This window comes from Schistocerca nitens, chromosome 1, assembly GCF_023898315.1.
Source record: "Schistocerca nitens isolate TAMUIC-IGC-003100 chromosome 1, iqSchNite1.1, whole genome shotgun sequence".
In the NCBI taxonomy this organism is placed as follows: domain Eukaryota; kingdom Metazoa; phylum Arthropoda; class Insecta; order Orthoptera; family Acrididae; genus Schistocerca; species Schistocerca nitens.
This window is the reverse complement of record NC_064614.1, coordinates 787,050,087-787,076,670: the sequence shown is the minus strand read 5'-3', so window position 1 is coordinate 787,076,670 and position 26,584 is coordinate 787,050,087. Positions and strand designations below refer to the sequence as shown.

At 39.1% G+C, this 26,584-nt stretch overlaps 2 protein-coding genes across 4 annotated transcripts in view; one reads left to right on the top strand and one right to left on the bottom strand.

Annotated features, from left to right (window-relative positions):
- The window catches only part of LOC126261883 (THO complex subunit 6), a 56,376-nt gene extending 54,673 nt beyond the window's left edge, over nucleotides 1-1,703 (top strand). The window contains exons 6-7 of one of the 2 annotated variants that reach the window (XR_007546705.1): nucleotides 835-1,027; nucleotides 1,233-1,702. Coding sequence is in view for 1 of the 2 variants with exons in the window: in XM_049958576.1 (XP_049814533.1) it covers nucleotides 835-921 (87 nt within the window). In the remaining variant the exon portion in view is untranslated. Of the gene's footprint in view, nucleotides 1-834 lie in introns of both variants that reach the window. The other variant, XM_049958576.1, reaches the window with a different exon arrangement.
- Nucleotides 1,704-3,098: 1,395 nt separating this feature from the next.
- LOC126237085 (uncharacterized) lies at nucleotides 3,099-9,808 on the bottom strand. Of its 2 annotated transcripts, none has more exons than XR_007545033.1 (3): nucleotides 3,508-3,697; nucleotides 3,335-3,411; nucleotides 3,099-3,246 (listed from the first exon to the last, which is right to left on the bottom strand). XR_007545033.1 is itself a non-coding variant. In XM_049946888.1 (3 exons), the coding sequence occupies exons 1-3, from the start codon at nucleotides 9,653-9,655 to the stop codon at nucleotides 3,229-3,231; spliced, it is 363 nt and encodes a 120-aa protein (XP_049802845.1). In that variant the 5' UTR covers nucleotides 9,656-9,808; the 3' UTR covers nucleotides 3,099-3,228. The 2 variants fall into 2 exon arrangements, 1 of the variants encoding a protein (XP_049802845.1); XM_049946888.1 differs by lacking the exon at nucleotides 3,508-3,697 and adding an exon at nucleotides 9,388-9,808.
- Between the last annotated feature and the right edge of the window lie 16,776 nt (nucleotides 9,809-26,584).

Genomic DNA, 26,584 nt, shown 5'->3' with positions numbered 1-26,584 from the left:
ATTTGCAGCTTCATTGTAGCACTACTAGTGTCATTTTTATGTGACTGCCTCAAATCTGAATAGATGTCATCTTCCAGATGTGGAAACATGCCTACCAACTTCCATTTATGTTGCACAACTCCTTCTTGGTGTTGCAATTTTTTTTTCTGTCAGTGTATTTTCAGTTGTTATTGGTGAAATCGTTAGCTTTGTAGCTGTATAAAGATAAAAAATAATAGGAATCACTTATTCTACAACTTTGAAAATATTTACTATATGCACCAATCATGCTCTTTACTTTTTGTAATTGGCTTCCAGTAGTGACATTAACTGAGAATTTGTTTTATCTTATTTTTGCAAACATTAAAGGTGTTGAATCTGTTGTGAAGAATACAGTTATGTGATCACCGAACAAGAAGTAATATGCCACAGTACAGTAGCTGTATTTTCCTATTTGCTTTACACAAAAATTTCTCATCCTTGTTTTTTTAAATCCTGAAATTTATTTCTTAGATATATGAATTCAGGAGATAGCTACAATACTTCCAAAGGACCAAAAAAATCTGCAAGATATGGTGATAACATTCATTATTCTCTGTTGACAATTTGAAACTAACACCTTATACAGACATATGAATATACATATAGTATGTGTAATTATTCGTTTTTCCAAGATAATTTGGCTGTTACAGTGATTCTGTGCAATTAATAAAAAACTAAAATGCCAGATGATGTACTGTATGATCTTTTTTTTAGCATAACACTTGAGTTCCTTATTTGAATCATATTGAAGTAATCTATTAATAAATTTAAAAAATACTTTGCTAAATGTTTGACCTTTTCTCTTGTCTTCAGGTCATGTGCATTGCAGGCTCCAGTTCCAAAATTGATTTGTGCACAAATTTCAGCTACAGAGACCAGATACTCAGTTTCGCTCCATGAATACAGAAGCTAAATTTTTGGTGTAAACAGAGAGGGACTGAGATCGCGTCTCTGCTTTTGATATGTATTACTGTGTGCTGAGAAAACTTTGCAACTGCATTTGGTGGTAAGAACCCGAATTTTTTACTAAATGATGAAGAACTTAGAAATTCTTTCTAGATATTGAATGTATAAGTGTGCCTGAGTCAAAGTAAGACTGATGTGAGATGAATTTCATATATTTGTAATGAGAAAATCTTGACAAGTTGCAGATATATACTGAATTTTGAAAAGAAAAGGGAGATGATATGTGTTGCAAACTTTACTTGTAGATTTGTTTGGAGTTTGCTGCAGACACAACATACTTGAAAAAGTTGGTGGCTACTAGTGCAGATTCGTGTTAAAGAAGGAAATGGTGCTGTATTTCTTGTCAGGAAAGTTAAAAAGACTCATCCCTGTGTGTAATATATGATCTTCAGTAAATGTCTTATTTGGATAATATCAGTTAGTAAGAGACATATACCTGTATTGTAGCAAACAGATGTATGGAAACTGGAAGCAGATACTATAACTTTTTCTATGAAGTCATGAAATGTGCAAATGTTAAATGCATTTTTATGAATAAGTGTGCAGTGTACAAAAGTATTGTGTGGAGAAGAAAATAATTTTCTGTGTATTTTGATTTTTAATTGTTGTCACTGGCATCTGTTGTGTTTGATTTCTAACAGAGATAAACCATTATATTTCAACTAATGTTAACAGTTCATTGCAAATAAGAAGCATACAGAGAAGGTGATTATTTTTCTATTTTATACCTCTTTATATTCTGAAAATGTCTTCATTTGACAATCAATAAAATAAAAGAAATTCTGTGAATAATTATTGAGATCCTTGAATTCAGCTGTTGGGAAGCTTGTGGCTATTCAACAAAACTCTTGTTCAATTGTACACATTGTGCTTTTTAAATTTCACATTTGTGTATTGTAAAAAATGTTATGGAGAATGAAGAGTTATGCTTTACCCACCATTGTTGTCCACACAATGTTTTACCAGAAAGCCTCATAATCATTTAAAGTAATTAAGAGAATATGTAGCAGTAAGATGAAGCGGAAGTCTATAAAATAGCATTCACCAGGTATCAGGACAGTTTAGCATCTGTGATGTACTCTGCTCTTTAGCAGTGAGCAGAAGTTGCTAGTACCAGCTGCACAACACGGTGCGTCTACTGCATTACGTGTAATCTGTTTTATGTATCTGTGTGCAGAAACTGACATTAATGTTTATTTTTTTCTGTTGTAATTTTATTAGTACTTGTTTGCGGATTTTAATAGTGTGTTTCATGACAGATATTGCTAGTGCAAAAGAGTGTAGTAAGTTCTAGCCATAGTTATTGTGTGTCCACTCCTTAGACTACCATCAGACAAGTTTCAGTCCATTTAATCCATTCACATGCTAAACTAGTGCCTTCTCTTCTTGCAATGTGTGGACTTACATAGGTGGAATAATTGCTAATTATTGTGACTTCTAATGTTAAGACAGGTAGTGGGGTCCTGTGGTGAAATAGAAATTTGGTTGCGGAGGAAGTATAGTGCGTGCCAGAGTGTCTCATCCAAGATACGGAGCCAGCAAATGGCTGCAAGTTGTGGGCAAATGGCAGCCAGATCATGAAGGCCACAGCTGGCTGAAATGTTGCAGACACTTTGCATCCTTACAGTATAAAAGCACAATTCACAGTCCCCGGCATCATTTATAGACCTCTGATTTAGAGCTAGGTGGGAGACTAAAACTAAAGGCTCAGTTTTCTTTATGATGATCACACTTGCAGATTTCGTGAAATGAGTTGTTTGATGGAGAATTTTAGGATTCTCGTAAACACTAGGTGAGCACTCACATGTAGTTAACAATGAAGGGTAAGCTCGGATTAGTTATTTTAAGACTCTTGCTATGATCTGTGACGTGGAAAAAGTCAGTTTTACAATTACCGTACACTTTCAGTGAAAATGTGGCAATATCATGCGATGCATCAAGATGATATTTGTGTCCTGTAACTCTCAAATGTAGATAACTATATACAATTTCAGTGTCTGTCCAAACAGAAAACCCCAGTCTTTATCCTACTCAGATAGGTAACTTGAAAATAGCCATAAAGATTTACCTGTAGTCTTCACTCCATTTGCTGAGATCTCAACTCTGACCAGCTGAAAAACTTTTATCTAATGACAATATGTGACACTAATGTAATTTTTCAGTGAAAGCCATTTAACCAGTTCCAAGAAGAAGTCTTTGTATTTGATGAACGTACAGTAACAGTAAAACCTCACACAACTGTTAATCTTTCCGCAGCACCTGGAAAGGTTCATATTAGAAATTCTATTTTAGATCCTTTAATAGTAATTGAAAATTAGCTGATTTAGTGAGTGGTAGCTTTGCTCACCTGTATAGTGGAAAGTCTAATGCTACACTTGCCACAGGGATTTTGAATGCAGGTGGTACACAAAAACTTGCGAATACCTGAAAGAATGAGTGAGTAACAACATTTAACCTCTTCAGAGTTTCATAAAACTTACACAAAAGTTCAAATATGTGAAATGAAAATGGAATACTAACATAGTCTCAAGAGTACATAAACTGTGTCTGTGTAGAGCCATCCAAGGCTTGTGTTCACTGGCTGTAACAAAGAATATTGTTATGTACCTGCAGCATCATAAAGTGATCACACCGAGCAACTCCAGTAGTTTGATCCCACCCATAACTGCGTTGTTTTTGTCAGTCTGTGCGGATGACGATAGGAAAATTTGATTTCTTATTGCTGGAACATCTAAATGTGTGCCCAGAAAGCACCTGTTTGCAACACCAAATCTCGGATATCTTTTCCAGTTGGGATTCTGTTTGATTAAATTTTTTTTGTATTAGATAACTGTTTATATATCATATTTTCAAAATTTTGATACTCTATTTAAATAACGATCTCTACAAATTTTTTAATGGAGCTATTCATTGACCTTCTCCCCCGAACTTGTGAGTTCCTCAAGTCTGTCCCAAATTGTATTACAGGACTAATAGTAAATAATTTTGTGTGGCTGAGTATCCTGAAAACTGGTACAACTTCATTAATTCATAATAAGGCCATAGTGCTTGGATATCTACTTCCTATCTTCTTTCTTAGGGGGTATAATACTTCTGGGTTTTTTGGACCAAAATTTATACTTTCATGAAAAACTCAAAAAATAATAGCAGCAGTGCACTAGGAACTTCAGTGTGCTGATTTTGTGATATAATGTAATTGCTATCAGAAGTTTAAATTTCTATTTTTAATAACCCATGCCTTTAAAAATTGTGAAAAACATCAATTTTTATGGAAACTGTATTAATTACTGCAAAACTCAGGATTTGGTACTTTGTTATATATCTGAACAACTAAAGCTCTTAACTTACTGTAATTAATTAAAGGTAATTTTACACTAGACACATTTCACTTTTATTTAAAAAACATGTTCTGTGCTTTTCTGAAAATATGGATACAAAGGTTTTTACATTTTTGTTTGTTTTGCATTAAAAACAATATTTCTTTATAAAGTTGGCACTTACGCTGTTTCTGCCTCCTGTTCATATATTCTGCAAACCACTGCTTCTTCCCTCTGTTTTAGTGGAGGTTGATGTCGAAAGAAACTTCGTTTTTGCCTTTTTGCCAAATGTGCTATCCAAAATTTTTGGGACTGGTGCTGTCATCTGCTGAAAACCTTACCTTTGGACTAATGGTCACCATCACCCTCGAAGTAGTTCCCATCCGCACATACACACCGATTCCAGCGCTTCTGCCACTGGTAAAATGTTTTCTGGAAGTCCTGTTCTTTGAGGGAGTTTATCACCGCCAGTGATGCTTCTTGAATCCTCTCTAGAGTGCCAATCCGACGGCCTTTCAACTTGAGTTTCAGTTTTGGGAATAGCGCGAAGTTACAAGGTGCAAAATCTGGTGAGTACGGTGGATGGGGTACAAGCGCCATGTTGTTTCTTGCCAAAAAGGCCCTGGTGAGCAAGGACATGTGACAGGGAATGTTGCCGTGACACCAAAGTTTGCGCCATTGTCGTCGCACTTTTTCACGGAGCCATCACAAAATGTCACAGTAGTATGCAGAATTCACTGTTTGGTTGGGTGGGATGAATTCTTTGTGCATAATTCCCTTGGTATCAAAGAAAATGATGGTCATGCTCTTCACTTTGCTCTTCACCTGTCTCGCTTTTTTGGGTCTTGGAGAGCCCAGGCTCTTCCACTGGGACATTGTTGCTTTGTCACTGGGTCATAACCGTAAATCCAGCTCTTGTCGCCGGTGATAACCCATGACAAGAAGGTTGGATCATCAGATGCGGTCTGACGAAGGTCCATGCACAATTCAACACACTGTGCCTTCTGATCGGCAGTCAAGGTCCTTGGCACAAATTTTGCGATGACACGATGCATGCCCAATTCATCAGTCAACATTCATTGACATGTCCCATAACCAATACACACTTCATATGCAAGGTCTTGAATGGTTTGAAGTTGATCCGCACAAACCAATTGTTGAAGTTTGGCGACAATGTTTGGTGTTGTGTGGCTAACGGGCCTCCCATGTGAGCATCACCTCCGACGTCTGTATGGCTGGCCATGAACCGAGCATGCCACTCAAACACACGCATATGGCTTATGCTCTGACCCCCAAACACTTGTTGAATCATTGCTAGGGTCTCCATAGCACTTTTTCTGAGATTTGCTCAGAATTTGATACACATGCGTTGTTCTGTTTGCGGATCCATTGTAAAATTGCCACATACCAAACACAGAGTATTACGGAAAACACTATGGAACACAATGTGTCCTCCCAGCTGAATGCCACTCTGCACACTGACTCATCAGATATGCAGCTCTTGTCACCTAGCAGTGCAAAGATCTACTACTCCTACTTTCCAGTTGGCAGCACCAGTCCTGAAAATTTTGGATTCCACCTTATATGTGTGTAACAAAGTTTCTTTTGACATCAACCTCTGCTAACCAAGTGGGAAGAAGCAGTGGTTTGCAGAATATGTGAACAAGAGGCAGGAACACCATAAGTAAATTGCATGCCAACTTTGTAAAGAAATACTGTTTTTAATCTAAAAACCATCAAAAATATACAAACATATGTATTCATTCTGGGAGGTGTATCTGTCTATGCAACTAATTGAAGGCAGTTTGTTTATTGCCATACACATTTTGCTTCTATTATTTGTGAAGCATCTTATGTGGTGATTTCTAACGCTGTTAGCCCATGTGTGTGATCCCGAAGGTGTGTTCATTAGTCTCCATGCTCCAGTTGACCTATTTCCGGTGTTGATTCAATGCACCGCATACATCAATTGCACTTTACATTTTGTGTTCAACATGTGTGTGTTTTCGGTGTGTAGTGTTGCTAACTGTCGCTGTGTTGTGAAAGTGATGTGTGTGATTTGCTGAATCAAAAGTGGGTGAAAGAACACCAGAAATTGGCCAGTTGAAGTATGAGACTAATAAACACACCTCCAGAATCAAACACATGGGCTAACAGTGCTGCAAATTGCCATTGAGGGTGCTTCACAAATAAAAGAAGCAAAACATGTATGGCAAAAAAAAAAAAACTGCCTTCAATTAGTTGCATGGGTGGAACATACCTCCAAGAATTTTCAAGCAGCTAAGGAATGACGGAAAACAGAAAAAAATGACAATATGCTTTCAAATTTGTAAAATGATCACAGAAGATGCTTTGTAAATAAAAGCAAAATGCATCTGGTGCAAAATTCTCATTAATTAATGGAGATACCAATAATAATTGATTTTAACAGCAGCTGTGGAAGATGGACATGCAAACAAACATATAATTAAAGCTACAATTTGCATTATACAAGGATAAGTCAAATATAAACTGAAATTTTTGTTGTACGCATCTTTTTGTAAACGGATATTGGCGCGATCTCCGCTCATTGTTTCTTGTGTTTCCAGCGATTGTTCTTCACAGGTAGAACATTAGTGTAGCATGTTTTTTTAAACTGAATCACAATGACAGAGCAAGAGGTATCATCGGCTGTTGTACAGTGCATTTTAATTCAGGTTCGCACAACAGATGGCATAAAATTGTCCAAAATTTTTAAAAGACTTGTGTTGCAGTTCTGGGACAGTGCTTAGAAGAAAACTCATGTGTACTCATGGCACAGAGAGGGTTTTACATGGATGAGAAACAGTTGAGAAGACAGCTCACTACTTTGCTGGAGGACCAGCATGACTGAGGAGAGTATTCACATTGTTAGCCAGCTTATTGAAGATGGTTGCCGAATAACAGTTGCTGAAATTACTACTGAGGTTGAAATAAGCTATGGCAGTGCTCAGGCCACCAGTACTGACAGACTTGAATTTTGGGAGATGTCTGCAAGATGGGTGTCTTGTCTTCTCACTGCACAGCACAGATTTCAGTGTCTCTAGGTGTGCAAGTGACTACTGATACGCTAACTAACTGACGGGGAAAAGTTCTTGCACCATATTGTGTCCTGCGATGGAATGCAATGAATTGCACAAAAAGGGTTAATCTGCACCCATCAGGGTAAAAACGGTCTAACTGTGGGAAAGGTCCTTGTAACAGTTATTCTGATTTTAAAGGAGTTGATCTCATCATTCTCCACGAATGTCCTACTGTGAGGCTGTATACTTTTGCCAACTTTTGGACCAAACAAAGTATGCATATTGTCAGAAAATACATGCTTTTCCAGTCTGATATGTGATTGTGCTTTGTGACAACGCTCGGCCCTACACAGCTGCCCGCACTTAACAAAATATGGAAGAATTGTTCTGGATCACACTGGAACTTCCTCCGTTCAGTCTAGACTTATCGCCGTGCGATCTTCATTTGTTTGGACCTCTTAACGGAAGCGGTTGGAGGACACAGATTTGACAAAGATGGCACACTGTTGGATTGTTCGTGCACAACTGGATGCTGTCACTGCCACATTCATTTTACAAAAATAGGTTCAAGGAACTACCTGTCCCTTGGGTAAATGCGTTTCCTGTTCAAAAAGACTACATAGAAAAATAAAGTAGAGTCCCGTTAATCCTAACTAATTGGGACCACACCTTGTTCAGATTACGTATTTGTTTAGATTAGCTGGAATTACGGTGACGAGTTTCTAGAATCTTAGTGAAATATCCATTGTCATAAGGTAGGAATTTTGAGCTCCTGTGTGAAAACGTGCGTAGTTAATAGGACACGATTAGTTAATTCTGATGCTAGTATTGTCCGTAGATTTATATTTTTGATAATGTCTTTGTTATTAAGAGTCTTCATCTGTCAAATAAAGTATAAATTTGGAAAAGATTAATATCAGCATTGAAGTTTATTGATAATGTTCAAATAAACTTATCTTTTCAAGTCTTGAAGGTAAATCATTGAAGGTCATTTCAATGATCTTGTACCTGTTGCACCTGGTAATGATACTTGCATTTTTATGATTCCTATCAAAACTTTACATTTTCATTGCAGACTGAACATTTTTGAAGAAGATTACTTTTACAAACACACTAGTTAAGAGTGGGTGAAATGAGTTGGGAAAAGGGGGGGAAAACAGTGTAGTCAGGTTGTCTGCAGTGTAGTATCAGCACCATCATTTAAAGCTCATAGAAGAGGTAAAGCAGCAAAGAAGCATGTAATCCCACAAAGAGTGTTAATGGGGGTGACAATTTCTCTCACAGCTGTCAATCACAAAAATTATTATAAGTGGACAATAATTTGACAGATACCCCTGTGTTCTATATTTAGCAAATAAACATGGGTCACTGTACACTAGATGCATAAAACATGTTGGAAAAAGCTTAGCATATTGTTTGAGACAGCAGACTGGTAGTTTTTCAACCCCTAACCACTGTCTGGAAATTCACAGTTGGTGATTGAAGTTCAAGAGCTGTGACAGCAATGTTTCTTTGAACTGTATTTGCTGTCCTAGTTAGTTATGTAACCTAGCAGGCAACTGTGCAAAATGGACCTATGAAGTGCACCTGTAGAACATGTAGTGTATTAATCCTTTCAGATGCAAAATAAATAAAATAATTTTTTAAACTTTTTTGTTTTATTAGGATATAGCTCATACAATGTTGTGGAAAAATGTGAAAAAAAAACTTCACCATGCATTCGTCAACAGATTGCTCCTTAGTTGAAGCATAACATTCTTTGAACCTTGTCAGTAATTGATTTATTAGTGGTCGAATTTTATACAATTTGTCGTAACATTTTTTCCCTTTTTGTGGCATAAGGGCACTGTCATTTACATGTATATGAGATAAAATCCAGCTGAATCTTTTCAGTGACATAAGTGAAGAAATGTACTGATCTCTGAGTTCGTTGTGTGATGACCAGCAATCACGATATGCGCAAGGTTGTTTGATACCCATTAGAATATTTATAGCCAAAAACACCTTGAGTTCATCTTTTTCAAGAGGTCTGTAATTCTTACCTTTCTGAGTCGCATAAAGATTTGTCTGGAATACTATGTGTTCCAGCATATTATCCTCAGATAGATATAAAAAGAAATCAGCTGGCAGTATACCTTCACCTTCAGTTTTCAGGTTTCCTTTGACACCAACTTCCTCTAAAAAATCAACAGAATGCATTGTACTCTCATCCCTCGCCCATGTAAAATTCACAGACCTTATCTTCAGAACTGAAACTGTAATCACTGTCATTTTCAGAACGATTATCACTTTCACTTTCAAAAACAACATTAGATATCACTGGTCTTGGCACTTGTGAATCAAGATCGCTGTCTTCAGCCAAAATATCACTTTCATTATCACTGTACTGTCAATCTCAGAGTCCACATCAGAAGGAATTTTTCTAAAAGACACGCCAGAACTCCCTCATCCTTTAATATGCGAGAAAACATTTCACAAAACTGAAAAAAAAGATAAGCTTCTAATACTACCCCTGCAGTCGCAGTGGTTTCATACGAAACCACCAGAGTAAATACGGAAAAGTACATGATTTTCATTATTGTTGCAATACATATAGCATGTACTTATATAAGAAAGTATTATGTATTTGTTCCATGTGTGAAACTTAAATTTCAAAGACAAATTCAATCACAAATCAAGAAAAAGAGAACCAGCACACCACAAACAATAATGGCACTTATACTTGAATCGCTTACTGCAACCACGTGAGAAATATTGACGTAGTTCAAATTTTCATTGTTAGATGGCAGAACCATCTACGTCCAGAAGCGTGGTTACAAATGTAACCACTGTGCTCTTGCCACAAAATCAAAATATCATGGGTGGCTTCAAATGAAACCACATCATCACAAAGGGTTAAGCAAGAGGGTAAACTGTTCAGTTTTTGTGAGAAGGAACCCATGTTTGAGAAATCATGTTTGGTCACTGGGACACTAGTTAGAGAATGTTTTGAATATAGTGGTGGGTTAGCATATCACAATATGTGAAGAAAACCAACAGGTTCTCCACTAGCAATTCATCAGTTTGTGTATGTGACATCCAGATGTGTGCTGCACATCTGCATCAGAATGAGCTGAACCTTCGTCTGTTTGCAGCAACTTTATCTGTGGTGGCATCTCAGCCAGTACAGTGTGTTAGTCTGATTGGCAGTAATTAAGACCCATTGATTTGTTCACAAATTGTCTCAGTGCACACATTCATCTTGAATGTGTGTCTGTGGCACATAATCCAACATCAGGGCACTATTTGTCCAGTACAATGACTACCTGTGGTAAGAAGTCCAGTCTGATATATAACTCGTGAGTGGGCCTGATAGCAAAAGTAACTACTACACTGTTTATAAAGTAACACAATAAAACTGAATGCTGCCATGTGTCCCTTGTGTGAGAATGGAAACTTCATAAATAGACACTGCGAGTTCCAATAATGTGAGAGTCCCGACAGTCTGTCAGTACTGACAATCAGCAAGGTTTACACATCGAAGGCCTATCATTACCGAACAGATTTGGAGCAGCTGAGGGTGCAGCTACAACTGTTCCAATGTAACTGCCAGCTGCAGAATCATCAGCTACAATATACACAGTAGAAGTATCTTTTTTTTTATGACTGAGATGGTAGTACAGTTTTGTGCATATGGAGACTATTATGATATTTTGGTTTTTTTACTATCTACTTGATTTATCAGCGTTTTTGTCTCTGTAGATGTTTAAGTTTCACACGGGCTGTAATGCATTAGCTTACTTGACAAGCTGATGGATTTTTGTTTATTGTAAGTCGTCAATGAAATTTTTTTTTTTTTTTTTTCCAAAAATTAGAGGCACTGACTTACTTTACCATTAATTTGCCGTACTTACTCACCACAACATATAACATGAATAATTATAATGGTTAGGATTTATGTATAAAATAATAATGGTTTTGATCTCCAATTTGCACCATTATCATGTAGTTTATAACTGTTCTGGAAACAGTGAAATAAGTAGCCATATCTAGTAAGATCATGATTTCAAAAATATGTGAATCGGTTAAGACGGTATGGCAGTTTTTTTTAACAATGCTTCCTTTCTTCTCCAACTACAAAATCAGTGTCCTTATACAATTGATCATTTTGAGAAGAATCTGTGGGATAATTGAAGAGTTGCACCAGTAGATACACATGCCTCTGACTGATCGTGACTGCACAATAGGTATTCTGAATTCACTCCCAGGGTCTTAATGTTTATGAGATATTACAAGGAGCAGCAACAACAGCTGTGCCAGCAGCAGGAATTCCTCCCAGAACAAGAGCAACTGCAGCAGCTGGAGCTCACTGCTCTGTGCAGGAAGTACTAAGAGTTGCTCCAGATATCAGAAGAGTAATATCATGGTAACATTTCTATACCGCAACCAATATAGCTATAGCTATAGCTAAGCCAGCAACAAAGCAGTGTGCTATATATGAGACCAGTCGCCGTAGTTGTAGACAGCGAGATTCATCTACTTCGTGCCTGCAGTTATAAGGCCAATCAGTCAGGTGCAGCTGCATTGTGCATCCAGATGTGGAATTGCATCATGTGGCTTTCAGAGCACACCCTTCAGGAATGATTGCCCAGCTTTATGGTTCAGTTATTTCGATACCACTAGCATAACACAAGATTCAACAAAATATAGGCACATCATGTGACTGTTAGACAGCCAGATTCCCTTGAAGTGAGTGATGTAATCATGAAACTAAAAGCAAAAGACTGCTAAGAGCAGTTGATAGAAGATGTATGGGAGCTATCACCCATGCAAAACCAATGGCTGTAGCAGCTGCTGTATGAGAAGGAACTGGGAGACAGAAGATCGTCTCAATACCTTTGCCATGTCTGTCTGGTGGTGCGTTCAATAATACCTAATGAATTTCTGCAGTCTGCATGGAAGCCATGCTTGCCAGAAACACTCTGCTGTTCACCATCAGCAGCATGAACACGAGTTGAAGAGGCTTGCTGACACTGTGAACAGAATTTCAGAGGGTGCAGCTCTGTGAGTGGTTTACCAGATGCGATGTGTCATAGAAGGATAGTATAGGAAACTTAACATCATGGCTAGAGGATCTCACATTCCAGAGATGGGGATGTCCAACTATAGCAGCCTACAGGAAAAGGTAACATACTGCTTCTCATGGATCCAGTAGTGCCCAAACTTCATCCATTACAGACGTGAAGGAATATTTCTGCCTTAGACGATTCGGAGGGATGGCACATTGATGGAGATTTCAATGCTTCTGGTTGGGAAGTGCATGTAGCAGTCACCTGTGGCCAGAGGGTGAGCCTACCAACAACAGTAACTTGCCCAACAGCTGTCCACTTAGTGGCGACAGACAAAGCACCAAGCTGCAGTTTTTATTTGACACAAACTCAGACATGTTTATTTCCATGGGCACCTTTGCCACAGGGGAAGCTATGCAACAACTTCGATCTTGTAGCAGCAAATGGTTCTGCCATAGCAACCTATGGGTGAGTGTCATGAATCTGAGCCTTGGCTTGCCGAGAGCGTTCATATTGTTTTATCATTGCTGATGTTACCCACCCGATTATTGGCCTGGATTTTCTGTCCTTTGACCTCGTACTTGATGTGTAACATAGTTGCCTCCTGTTCTAAACAACCTGAGTAAGATCGGCTGCCCAGCAGATTCAGTACAGTGATCCAATTGTGGATTTTGTCACAGTATTGTCTCCTCTCTTGCATCTCATAGTAGAATTTGTACTGACCACACATTCAGCAGAAGTGGCTCCCTTGTACTGTTCAACAGTGCACCATATATGAACTACAGCAGGCCTTCTTGTCTCCTCTCCATCACAGTGCCTTGGTCCCAACAAACTTGGGACTGACAAGACATAATTCGATAGACTGATTCAGACAGGCACAGCACAGCCATCAGAAAGTAAGTGGTCCACTTTCTTGTGCAGCATGTTTGACATAAAGACACAGGGCATCCACAACTGTGGAGAATGAGTTTAATAGAGTAGGATGGCTGTATGATACGTAACAGTATTAAGTGTCAACTGTCTCTCAGTAATGTCTTACCCTTTCATTGCTACATCTGTTTATGTACAGTGTGTCCCATTTATCTTGACCATCCTAAATAACTGTTTGTCCAGATGCAAATTACAAAATCTTTCAAGCAAATGTTCTTTAGGCATCAGGGGGACATCAATCAGCACGATTGCCTTTGTTGTAACTTTGTTTTTTACAAAGGTATGAACAGTGGTATGACTTTTTTAAATGGCAACCTGTATTTTTTATTCGGTAAATAATTACGTAACACAACATTGACTTTGAGCCCGGTATTACAAACTTGTCCACATGCTGTAGTTGTCAGAAAACAAATGAAAACCAAGAAAAAACAAAACACAAAATTGACTTTGATTCTCCTATATCATTGCCCAGGAGTAGAAAATTCAAAGGTGCTCAAAGTGGTGACCCTGGACACTGATACACTGGCACACTCGTTGAATGAAAGAATTATTTACTGCTTCCAGTGTTGCCTGCTGAAGAGAATTACAAGCAAACATGATACATTCCTGCACATCCTCTGGAGTTGTTGGAGTATCGCGATAGACAACGTCTTTAGTGCATCCCCAAAGAAAAAAGTCCATAGGATTTAAATCAGAAGACCTAACAGGCCAAGTAACTGTTCCTCCTCGACCAATCCATCTGGCAGGATACCTTCGGTTCAGAACATGACGTGCACGCAAGGCATTATGTGCTGGACATCCATGGTGTTGATACCACATAAGCATTCTGGTTCTTAGCGGCACTTGATCCAGAAGAGGAGGAAGAATTCGTCTGAGAAAGTTGGCATATGCTGTGCCATTTAGACTACCTTTGTTTGACTAGAAACATTATCACCAAATAGAACATTGGAGAAGGAGTTCGGGTTGGCGAGGATTTGCTGCTGTGCCTGCTGACAGAACTGTACACGATTCTGAAAATCATTCCCATGCCATTCTTGATGTAGGTGTACATTGTAAGGATGGAACTGGTGATGTGTAAGAACACAATGTACACTGGTTTTAGGAATGCCAATCTCGTGTTCAAGCTGTCTTGTGCTCACATGTGGATTCGTGACGATGGAAGTGAAACAGTAACTTCAGCAGCTTCGTCTGTGTGAGCGCTATGATGATTGTGTTGTCATGGGTTGAAACTTCCCATTTCCTGAAGCATCGCAACAAGACGAGAAAACATCCATTGGGAAGGTGGTTTCTTGTCAGGGTATCGCTCTCTGTACAGCTCCGCTGCCTGTGTAGCATTTCGCCTACCTTCAACAACAACAACAACAACAACAACAATAAAAGAAACGTTATGTTGATGCAGTTTGTAGGAAGTTCAGCCTTTACTGTATGCCTACTCTGCACAACAGCATTTAAAATGACTAAACTACTGTTCTAAATGTACCTGTACATAAGAAAACAGCATTGCAATTAACTGTTCTGCTAACTTACATTCCCCATAGATGAGTAGCATTTCTACCTTCTCTTCATTGGTGTACATTCTACTCACACAACTCTTCAACTGATGAGGGTTGACGGAATGACAGGTGTGCATTCTACATGTTTGCATGTGTCCTCTGTCAATGTCAGCTCATGGAAGTGTTCCATTACCCCAAGTACCCACTCTAAGTCCTGGGAGCATCAACGTCAATGTTGTATTATGTAATTAATAATGTGTTTCAGTGAATGGTACACTGTGATACATTTTTGAATAGGTATTTAGGAGTTAAACAAAGCTACTATGAAGGCAATCATGCTGATTGATGTTCCCCTGACAGCTAAAGAACGTTTGCTTGAAACATTTTGTAATTTGCATCTGCACAAACAGTTATTTAGGGTGGTCAAGATAAATGGGGCACCCTGTATATATGGGCAGCAGTTGCTATATCTATACTGGTTCATTTTTCAATTTAATATGCTATGTTTGTAATGCTGCACACAGGTTCTTCATCTGCTTGCCCGATGCCACAGTGACAGAGTTAATAACTAAAATAGATAAGAGCAATACTGTTGTTATTGTATATAAAGAATAATACATTTCGAAAACACATTTTTTCCGAAAAAATAATGTTGGGAAGATCACATCAGTTCTACTAATATAAGTTTCCAGCAGAAATGAGTAAAACTATTGGAAGCTCTGAGTATTTGCTAGTAAATATGGGAAGAAATGCTTTGAAATAATAAATCCACAGGCACCAAGCCAAAGGCCACGATTTAAAATACACAAAGAAAATGTACCTATTAAGACCAGTCATCAGTGTGATGAATAATCAAGGGTATCCAATTTCCAAAAGATTAAATCTGCCAATGTAGTCTTACTACTTTTTTTTAGGAAAGCTACTAGTGAAAAATGGTTATGAGCTAACTGTGTAAATTAGACCCATCATTATCCACATGATGTAAGATACCCTCATTTGATATTAGGGACCTATATACCAATTCTCCATGGATGAAACCAGCGAATTAATAAAAAAACAATTTCCTCACTCACAAAACTTCATCACAGACTTCAGTTGCAGAATTCATCGAATTACTTCAAAAGAATTACACTGAACTTCTTTGTGTTCAACACTAGGATATTTATACAAAAAGAAGGACTAGCAATGAGCTCCCTACCTGCTAACTCAGTTGCAGATATATTTATTAATTATCTTGAAATTTAATTCTTTGACAAACATTCACACGGGGAACAGAAGATAATTTATTACATGAGAAACATAGATGACATTGAAGCCTAGATCAACTCATTAGTTACAAACATGACTGAACTACAACCTAACATAAATTTGCTGTTGACCATCAGCAAGATATGTCAATTAACTTTGTGGACCTTTACATCACTAATGATAATAAAAATCAAACTTTGTATCTAGCACAAACCTACCACAACTGACCTCATCATAAGTAATAACTCGTGCCACTCAGTGCAGCGCAAAAAAATCCTTTTTTCAGGCTGTGACTAGTAGGAGAGTTACATTGCGATTGAATGTAAAGGAAACAGATAACTAGCCATTTTGAGACAAAAAGCATCAAAATGGCTTCCATTATTCTGTTGTTAATGAAATCTATAAATCCAAAGCTCAATCTCGGAAAACAGCAAATCAGTATAATGGCAGTTCTGGAAAAGGTTGGAATTTATTGTTTCCCTCATTCTACAAGGTGAGCAGTTTATTCAGCAACTTTAATATCAGAATTTTCTTTATGACTGTCAACACACAGGGTCTACTGCTCATATGTAACAGACTAACAGAAGCAAATTCCCAGTTTGCAGAAAATCTTGAGAGGTAGTGTATTCCTTGACACTTTCCAAAGAGTTTTAAATGGGTCACACTGTGAATAAGCCTGACTCCATGCATTGCTTTTTCCTATTAAATGTAGTCTTCATATCCTTTCTGCTTTGCCTATAGACAGCAGTCCACACTTTGCCTAGCGTTTCTCTTGTGCCTGTTAAACACGCTATTTATGTGCAGAGATGCATCAACTTGTTGAGTTACTCGTTGTCACTAGCTTACTTTGCTTGACATTTTTCTGACATGTTCTCTGACCTCGATCTACTATATTTTAGTTACTTTACAATTCTGGTACTTCCTGTTACCTGCCAATGGTAACTTGATTTTTGATGTATTTTCTAGCACTTCTTTACTTTTTAAAGTTACACTTTAAACTTTATTCACAGTATGCTGTTCTGTTTTTTGACCTCATTGCTCTCTGCTGACCTTCCATATTGCCTGACTATCCTCATCTTACACTAGGTGACCATATGCCTGAATAGATTCGTGACACTTGAGATGTCAAGTTAATGCATTATTTGTTTCATGTCTCTCTTAATATAATCAAGTTGCGATGCAGTCTGAAACTTTTTATTATGCGTAGTTTACTCCACTTTATACCTTTGTGTAAGGCATTTGTGACTTATTTTAAATCTGTCTTATTTATGATGCTTGAAATGTAAGGTAATGTGTTATTCACATAGAGAGGATGGACAAAAACATGGAAACACCTTGAGAAATGCGCTCTTGAACATAAATGCAGTTGCTAGCCAAGGCTGCAGGTTGCACTGTTGTATTTGACCATGAATGGCACCTGTGCAATGTACTCATTATTTTGCAAGTGTTAGTCATGGTCAGAACTGCTGTATTGTCCGAACAAGACACAGCCAGGGCAGAGCACCACAGGCGCAAAGATGCGAGCTGGTGCCAGTGCCATAGGGACTCGCCACTTGCACGAGTTCTACCAGCGCCACAGGTGGTACTGAGGATGAAGATATCAACCTCGCCTCAGCCAGTTGCCAGCAGAGTACAATCCGCAAATGACTGCACAACAACAGACAGAAGCCTACTCGGAAGGTAGAAGAGCAGCTCTTGCTCATTTGGTTATAGATCATCAACCTGGGGTGACTTAGACAGAGAATATTGTTTAGTGAACTCTTAGAAGCGAACAGATAGTTGTCGTAACTTACATTTGGTATGTATTGTGAAGTTTACCTACGATTATTTGGACTTAGCCATTGAGGGCCTTTTTGTGTTATCTTACATACAGTGTTGAGGACTACATTATTCAACAAGTCGTAAAATAAGTAAACCTTTTAACTCATTTGTGTGACTTCATTACTAATTTGTTGGAGTGTTGTAGAAACTTCATCTCCTATCCTGTTTCCTGACCCTGGGGCATAGCTGCATAATTGTGGCAGGGAGAAAATTTCTTAGCGGTGTGCTGCACCAGAAGCCATTTCACAAATTCACAAACTTGGCCTCCCTTTACAACAGTGGCAACTTGGCCTCCACAGCAGTAGTGACGAGGCCTTTGCAAAACTGGTGACGAGGGTGTACAAAAAGAACAGTGTTCTGTGTAGTTGTGAGTGTATTATGTTGGAGCTAAGTGGCTTTGATCATGGGCAAATCTGTGGTGCTGATACGATGGGTACTTTCATAACGAAGGGAGCCAAAGGTTTTGGTGTCTCAAGAGGCACCGTATCAAAGAAGGGGTAAGTAGAAAAACAGCATCTGATAAGTCACAATGTGGACGAAAGTGTTTTTGAGTGATCATGATGGATAGTCGTTGAAGAAGATTGTGAGAAAAAATAAGAGGACAACAGCTGAAATAGTCACTGCAGGACTGAATGTCACCCTCGCGAACCCTGTCAGCACCAAAACAGCATGAATGGAGCTCCATATGTAGGGAATTGCAGAGTGAGCTGGAATTCCAGAGCCACTCGTTAGTGATGAAAATGTCCATAATGGGAAAATGTGCTGCCAAAGCCATAAAATCTGGACTGAAGAATGTCATTTAGTTGGATGAGTCACATTTCACACTGTTCCCAGTTTTTGGTCAACTTTAAGTCTCAAGAGTGAAACATCGGGGGGGGGGGGGGGGGGGGGTCGGTGATTATTTAGGTAGCCATATTGTGGTAGTCCATGGGCTCCATTGTTTCTCTGCAAGGTCACATTGCTTCCAATGATTATGTGACCGTTTTGGCTGAAAGGTCCATCCCATGGTACAATATTGTTTGCCAATGGTGATGCTGTGTTCCAAGATTACAGGGCCCATGTTCACACAATCTGCATAGTCCAGGACTGATTTTATGAGTGCATGTATGATTTATCATATCTCCCCTGGCCACCACAATTGCCAGATTGCAATATTATTGAACCATGGAGGTCTACTTTGGTGAGAAGGGTGTGTGACTGCTGTCCACCTCCATCATCATTACCTGAACTTGCCACTATTTTGTAGGAAGAATGGTATAAGATTCCCTTGAAAAACCATACAGCACTTTTATTTATCTATACTGAGATGACTCAAAGCTATTTTGAATGCCAACGGTTTTCCTGCTCCATATTAGGCATGATAATGTTTTGTGTTTGCTGTTTTGCCATATTTTTATCCACCCCCTGCTGTGTTTTTTAATGTAGTGATGAGCTAGTGTGCAACGTGTTAGTATTTGTAGTTCAGTCTACCTTGTACATTTCTGTAAGACATTTTATACTTTCACAGAATTTCCTTGTCTTAGAGCCACACTTGATAATCACCTTAGGGGCGAAAACTGGTCATGTATAAACATAAAAGTGTAACTGGTGCTGGAATGCTATTGAGAATGTATGGGAATCACTTCTTCTCTTTGTGGCAAAGAAGCCACTTGATTGGCAGCCCATGGTGATTATAGAGAACTGAATGCTTGGACAAGTGCCACTTACTATCAAGTGTGAGACATTGGAGATTTTTCACATCTGTGTTCTAGTTCTACAGTATTTCCATACTACATCTTGTCAAGACTTCTAAGCAAATCCCAGTGGCCTCTACAGGTTATACACCAGAGAATGATGACAACGTCTTTTGCACTACTTTTCCCCTAAATGTCACACGGGCTGCAAAACAGAGCTGTGACTTTCCAAAGGTTTATTGATGAGGTGCTTAGGGGAATAGACTCAAGAACTTTACTGCCACTTCCTTGACCGTGGAATTCTAAACGCAATTAAGTGTGTTAGTGCTATGGAAGCTACTTTTTCGAACTCATGGTATCTGCTGTCAACACATGCCCACCTGTTGAACAATTTTGCGTCCTTAGAATCTATCTGGTGCCAATACGTAGGCATGATAAAACTTGAATTACACTTTTTTATACCTCACACTGCTGAATTCCAGGCGCCTTGCCATGCAGTACTAGAGGGTCCCACAGTGTATCGTTCCACACTTCTCACATGGAGTTATGCCGTACAGAAGGAGTTTGAAGCATGCCTAACCAGCCTCATGTGATGCATTGCTTGCATATCCTGTTGCTAAAGTTGCCTTATTGATTTTTTCAGATGGCTCCAGCCTGTTCTGTGAGTGTGGTTCTACAGCAGTGTATCAGTGGAGACCAGGAACTTGTAGGTTTGTTCCCTCCAAAAACATGGCAGAAAAATGATATTCTTGGCCACCATTTTATACAGAGCCCTTGGCTGCTACAAAGTCCTAAAATATTTCAAGTTTAAGGTGAAAGGTCATGTTCTCACCATATGCACCAACCATGAACTGCTTACATTTGCCACAGAATTATCCACCAGTCCAAGTGAACAATCTGCAGCTCGTGGTCTCGCAGTCACGTTCTCGCATCCTGAGCACCAGGTCCTGGGCTCGATTCCCGGTGGGGTCAGGGATTTTCACCTGCCTCGAGATGATTGAGTGTTTGCGTTGTCTTCATCATTTCATCGTCATTCATGAAAGTGGTGAGATTGGACTGAGCAAAGGTTGGGAATTTGTACGGAACCAGCCGAATTTCATTGCCAAGTTCACGGCTGACTTTCATCACATCAGGTTGCCAAAATTATGGTTTCCAAGTCTTTACCATATACACCAACCATCAACTGCTGACATTTGTCCCAGAATTATCCTCCAATCCAACTGAACCAACTAAATTTCATTGCCCAGTTCACGACACATTTAGCATGTCAGTGGTGCCGAAAATGTGTTTGCTGACTTCCTGTCCAGAGTGGATGCCATATCTCAGCCAATTGGTTTCAACTAGCTGTTAATTGTGCAAAACAATGACACAGTACTGAAGTACCTGCTGCAAGTAATGTCTGCCCCTCAATTGTGAAGAGTGTCACTTACGGGTACCGATGTAGCAGTGTACTGTGACAGTGCATTGTGTGGCCTGGTGTGTAGAAAGACTGCTGCTCATGGAACAAGAAATCTGTCTCCTGGCAGAATTGCAAAGTGACATGCCAAGTATGGAATCTACTCAGAAACTTTGTTACTATTTATGCAATCTTGTCAACCTGCTACGTGTTCCTCACAGCATTTGCTATAGCTTGACAGTGGGTCAGGTTCACAAGTTGGTCAGTAGTTTTACCACTACAAGATCACACTGTGGAATGTGTAGCCTGCAACTTTACTGTTGGATTGTATAGTGTGTTTAGGCTGCCTGCAACAGGTGACATCTGAACAAGATCACCAATGAGAGGCAGATGTCTTCTGTACAGTGGTGATATTTTGTGGCATTCACCTCAACAGAACAATACCATACCACACAGCATTTGTTGGTGTGGTATGATCTCTCAGTTTATTGGGAGAAGTCTAAGATAGCGTAGCTCATCTATAAATGAGAACAAATAGAGAACACTTGTGCAACCCCTTCTGGAGTTCTGCTCCAGTGTTTGGGATCCACACCAGATCAGATTAAAGGAATACATTGAAGTAATTCTGAGGTGTGCTGCTAGATTTTTACCAGTAGGTTGTGTCAATACGTGAGTATTATGTTCCATTAACTCAAATGAGAAGCACTGTAGTAAAGACGATGTTCGTTTTGCAAAACATTATTGAGAAAGTTTAGGTAAATGGCTCTTGTGATAGACTGGAGAACAATCCTACTCGCTCGACAGTTTATCTCATGTAAGGAGGGCAAAGACAAGACAAAATAAATCAGGGATAGTTTGGAAGCCTATAAACAATAATTTTTCCCTTGCTCACTTCCTTAATGGAACAGGAAAGAGAATGGCCAACAATGGTAAAGGTGTCCTCTGTCTTGCGCTGTATGGGATGGTTTTCGAGTGTGTGTGTGTAGTTGTAGTTGGTAAAATGCTCTCATCATTCAATTAAGGCTGCCATAATGTGCCACACGACTGGGTACTGGGCTCTCTCCCACTGTTTTTACAATTTTTGCCTCCCTCACACGCACTCACAGCCTGCATTTCTCTTCATTGCCAAATTAACTATTCCTTGATGCTTCCAGCTATGTCCTCTCAACTGACATCCCTTCTTTACTCAAGTATGCTATAAGAAAAGGAATGAAAGAGGGAGCCGCCTGGTATAGTTTTGCTTAGAGCATAATTTAATCGTCGCTAACACTGGGTTTAAGAATCGTAAAAGAAGATGGTATACGTGGAAGAGACCTTGAGATCCTGAAATGTTTCAGACTGATTATATAATGGTTAGACAGAGATTTAGGAACCAGATTTTAAATTGTAAGTCATTCCGAGTGGAACGCGTCGACCGTGACCACAATTTATTGGTTACAAACTGTAAATAAAAACTGAAGAAATTGGAAAAAGGTTGGCACTAAATGATATGGGACCTGCATAAGAGGTGGTTGAGAGCTTCAGAGGAAGCATCAGGCTACAGTTGACTAGGACAGGGGAAAGGAATACAGTTGAAGGCAAATGAGTAGCTTCAAGAGATGAAGTAGTGAAAGCACCAGAGGATCACTTAGGTAAAAAGACAAGGTCTAGTACAAATTCTTCGATACCAAAAGAGATATTGAATTTAATTGATGAAAGGAGAAAATTTAAAATGCAGCAAATGAAGCAGGTGAAAGGGAATGCGAACATCTAAAAAATGTTATTGACAGGAAATGCCAAATTGCTAAACAGGAATGGCTAGAGGACAAATGTAAGGATTTACGAAGCGAAAGTTGTATACTGCCTACAGTAAAATTAAAGAGACCTTTGGTGAAAAGAGAAGCAGCTTTATGAATACCAAGAGCTCAGATGGTAAACCAGTCCTAAGCAAAGAAGGGAAAGCTGAAAGGTGGAAGGAGTACATAGAAGGTCAATACAAGGTAGATGAACTTGAAAACTAGGTTATAGAAATAGAGTTGGACATGAAGATGAGATGGGAGATATGATACAGCAAGAAGAATTTGACAAAGCTCTGAAAGATTTAAGTCGAAACAAGACCCCAGTGGTAAATGACATTCCATCAGAACTGCTGATAGCTGATAGCCCTGGGAGAGCCAGCCTTGACAAAACTCTTTCATCTGGCGTGCAAGATGTACCTGACTGGTGAAATGCGCTCAGACTTCAAGAAGAATGTGATAATTACAATTCCAAAGAAAGCAGTTGCTGGAAAGTGTGAAAATTACCAAACTATCAATTTAATAAGTCATAGTTTCAAGATACTAACGTGAATTCTTTACAGAAGAATGGAAAAACTGGTAGAAACTCACCTCAGGGAAGATCGGTTTGGATTCCGGAGAAATATAGGAACACGCGAGGCGATACTGACCCTATGACCCATTGTAGAAGATAGGTTAAGGAAAGACAAAAATACAGGGTTATTCTAAATGATGGACCCATTTTCAAAACTTTGTATTTAGTCAAGTACAAATCCAAATTGAACAAGCTTTATACCAATGAAAAGAGGAAGTTTTAAAAGTTTTTTTGTGACGTTTGATATCAATTTAATAAATTGTAATTAATTAGTTTTTAATAATTAGAAATGTGATAAACGTTCAATGTGACCACCTTTGGCTGCACGACAAACATTGACGTGATAGCCAAACTCGTCCCACACACGCGAAAGTGTATCTGCTGTTACTGAGTGCATGGCAACAGTGATCCAGTTCCAGAGATAGTTCAGAGTAGCGGGACGTAACAGTTTCCTTCATATAACCCCATAAGAAATAGTCACAGGGTTTGACACCAGGAGATCTCGGTGGCCAGAAGTGCAGAGCCAGGACCTCAAGTCCCCTGCGACCGATCCAGCACTGAGGAGGGCAGTTATTCAAAAAGCCTGATACATGATGCTGCCAATGGGGAGGAGCTCCATCCTGTTGGAAAATGAAGTCCTGGGAATTTTCCATAACTTGAGGGAACAACCATTGTTCCAAAATGTCCAGATATGTGGTTCCCACTACAGTTATTTCCACAAAGAAAAATGGTCCATAAACCTTTGTACGGGATACAGCACAGAACACTTTGATCTTTGGTGAGTCTCTTTTGTGTTGCGATGGTGATTGTGGATTTTCCAAACCCCATATGTGAACATTGTGTCTGTTGACTTTTCCACTAAGGTGGAAAGTCGCTTCATCGCTAAAAATTGCATGCTGTAGGAGTGGGTTATCCTCCATCCTTGCTAGCACATAATAACAAAATGCAAGACACTTCTCTTTGTCATTGGGGTTGAGAGCCTGCACAAGTTACTATCAGTAGGTCTTGTACAGCAAACACCGTCTCAGAACTCTACATACAGTTGGTTGGGGTATTTCAAGTTCTCGACTGGCTCTATTGGTAGACTTACTGGGACTGCACAAAAAACTTTCTTGAAACTGTTGGACATCATCCTCTGACACACGCAGTTGGCCTGTGCTTTTTCCTTTGCATACACTCCCAGTCTGTTTAAAATGATTAAACCAAAGGCAAATGCATTTGCAAGTTGGTTGAATTTGGTACGAAATGCCCACTGCACAGCAATTTGTGACTCACTTTTCATGAACTGAAGAACACAGAAAACCTTGTCCTCCACAGTCACCATCTCACTCACAGTTGACTGTGAAATGGAATGACGGCAGCCGGCCGGAGTGGCCGTGCGGTTCTAGGCGCTGCAGTCTGGAGCTGAGCGACCGCTACGGTTGCAGGTTCGAATCCTGCCTCGGGCATGGATGTGTGTGATGTCCTTAGGTTAGTTAGGTTTAATTAGTTCTAAGTTCTAGGCGACTGATGACCTCAGAAGTTAAGTCGCATAGTGCTCAGAGCCGTTTGAACCATTTTTGGAATGACGGCCCTATTGCCATGTGAACTCTACTGGTCACTTCTGAAACCATCACCACCTGCTTGCCGCCACCCGCCAAAAACTTTGAAACTTCCTCTTTTCATTGGTATAAAGCTTGTGCAATTTGGATTTGTACTTGAATACAAACAGATTTTTGAAAATGGTTCCATCATTTAGAATAACCCTGCACATTTACAGCATTTGTAGACTTAGAGAAAGCTTTTGACAATGTTGGCCGGCCGAAGTGGCCGTGCGGTTAAAGGCGCTGCAGTCTGGAACCGCAAGACCGCTACGGTCGCGGGTTCGAATCCTGCCTCGGGCATGGATGTTTGTGATGTCCTTAGGTTAGTTAGGTTTAACTAGTTCTAAGTTCTAGGGGACTAATGACCTCAGCAGTTGAGTCCCATAGTGCTCAGAGCCATTTGAACCATTTTGACAATGTTGAATGTTGACTAGAAAACTCTCTTTGAAATTCTGAAGGTATCAGGACCAGGGTTGTAGCCTATCCCTGATGTTATTCAATCTGTATATTGAGCAAGCAGTAAAGGGAACAAAAGAAAAATGTGGAATAGGAATTAAAATTCTGGGAGAAGAAATAAAAACTTTGAGGTTAGCCAATGACATTGTAATTCTGTCAGAGAGAGCAAAGGACTTGGAAGAGCAATTGAACAGAGGGGACAGTGTTTTGAAAAGAGGATATAAGATGAACATCAACAAAAGCAAAACAAGGATAATGGAATGTATTTGAATCACATCAGGTGATGCTAAAGGAATCAGAGTAGGAAACAGGAGACTTAAAGCAGTAGATGAGTTTTTCTAATTGGGCAGCAAAATAACTGATGATGACTGAAATAGACAGGTTGTAAAATATAGACTGGCAATGGCAATAAAGGCATTTCGTAGAAGAGAAATCTGTTAACATTGAATATAGATTTAAGTTTTAGGAAGTGTTTTCTGAAGACACTTGTCTGGAGTGTAGCAATGTATGGAAATGAAACATGGACGATAACCTGTTTAGATAAAAAGAGAATAGAGGCTTTCAAAATGTGGTGATAGAGAAGAATGCTGAAGATTAGGTGGGTCAACCAGATAACTAATGTATCAAATTGGGGAGACAAGAAATTTGTGGCAAAACTTGACCAAAAGAAGAGATCGGTTGATAGGACACATTGTGAGACGTCAAGGGATCACCAATTTAGTATTTGAGGGAAGTGTGTTTGTGTATGGGGGGAGATAAAAATTGTAGAGGGAGACCAAGAGAGAAATAAAGTAAGCAGATTTAGAAAGATGTAAGTTGCAGCAGTTATTTGTAGATGAAGAGATTCACACAGGATAGAGTAGCATGGAGAATTGCATCAAACTAGTCTTTGGACTGAAGACAACAACAACAACAACATCCTATAAAGGTTTCTTTGCCCTGATTTAATTCAGCTTCTCTTCATTGGCTATCTGATCCACCTATTTAATATTCAGCATCCCTCTGCAAAACCATATTTCAAAAACTTCTGTTCTCTGTACTGACCATCATCCATATTTCACTAAGGTATAAGGCTACACCGTGTACAAATACTTTCAGATTTTACTTCCTAGAACTTAAATTTATTTTTGATGAGAACGTACTTCTATTTTTCAGAAAAATATTTCTTGCTCTTTGTCAGTCTGCATTTTATTTTGTCTTTAACTTCTGCCACCAACAGTTATTTTGCTTTCGAACTAGTGA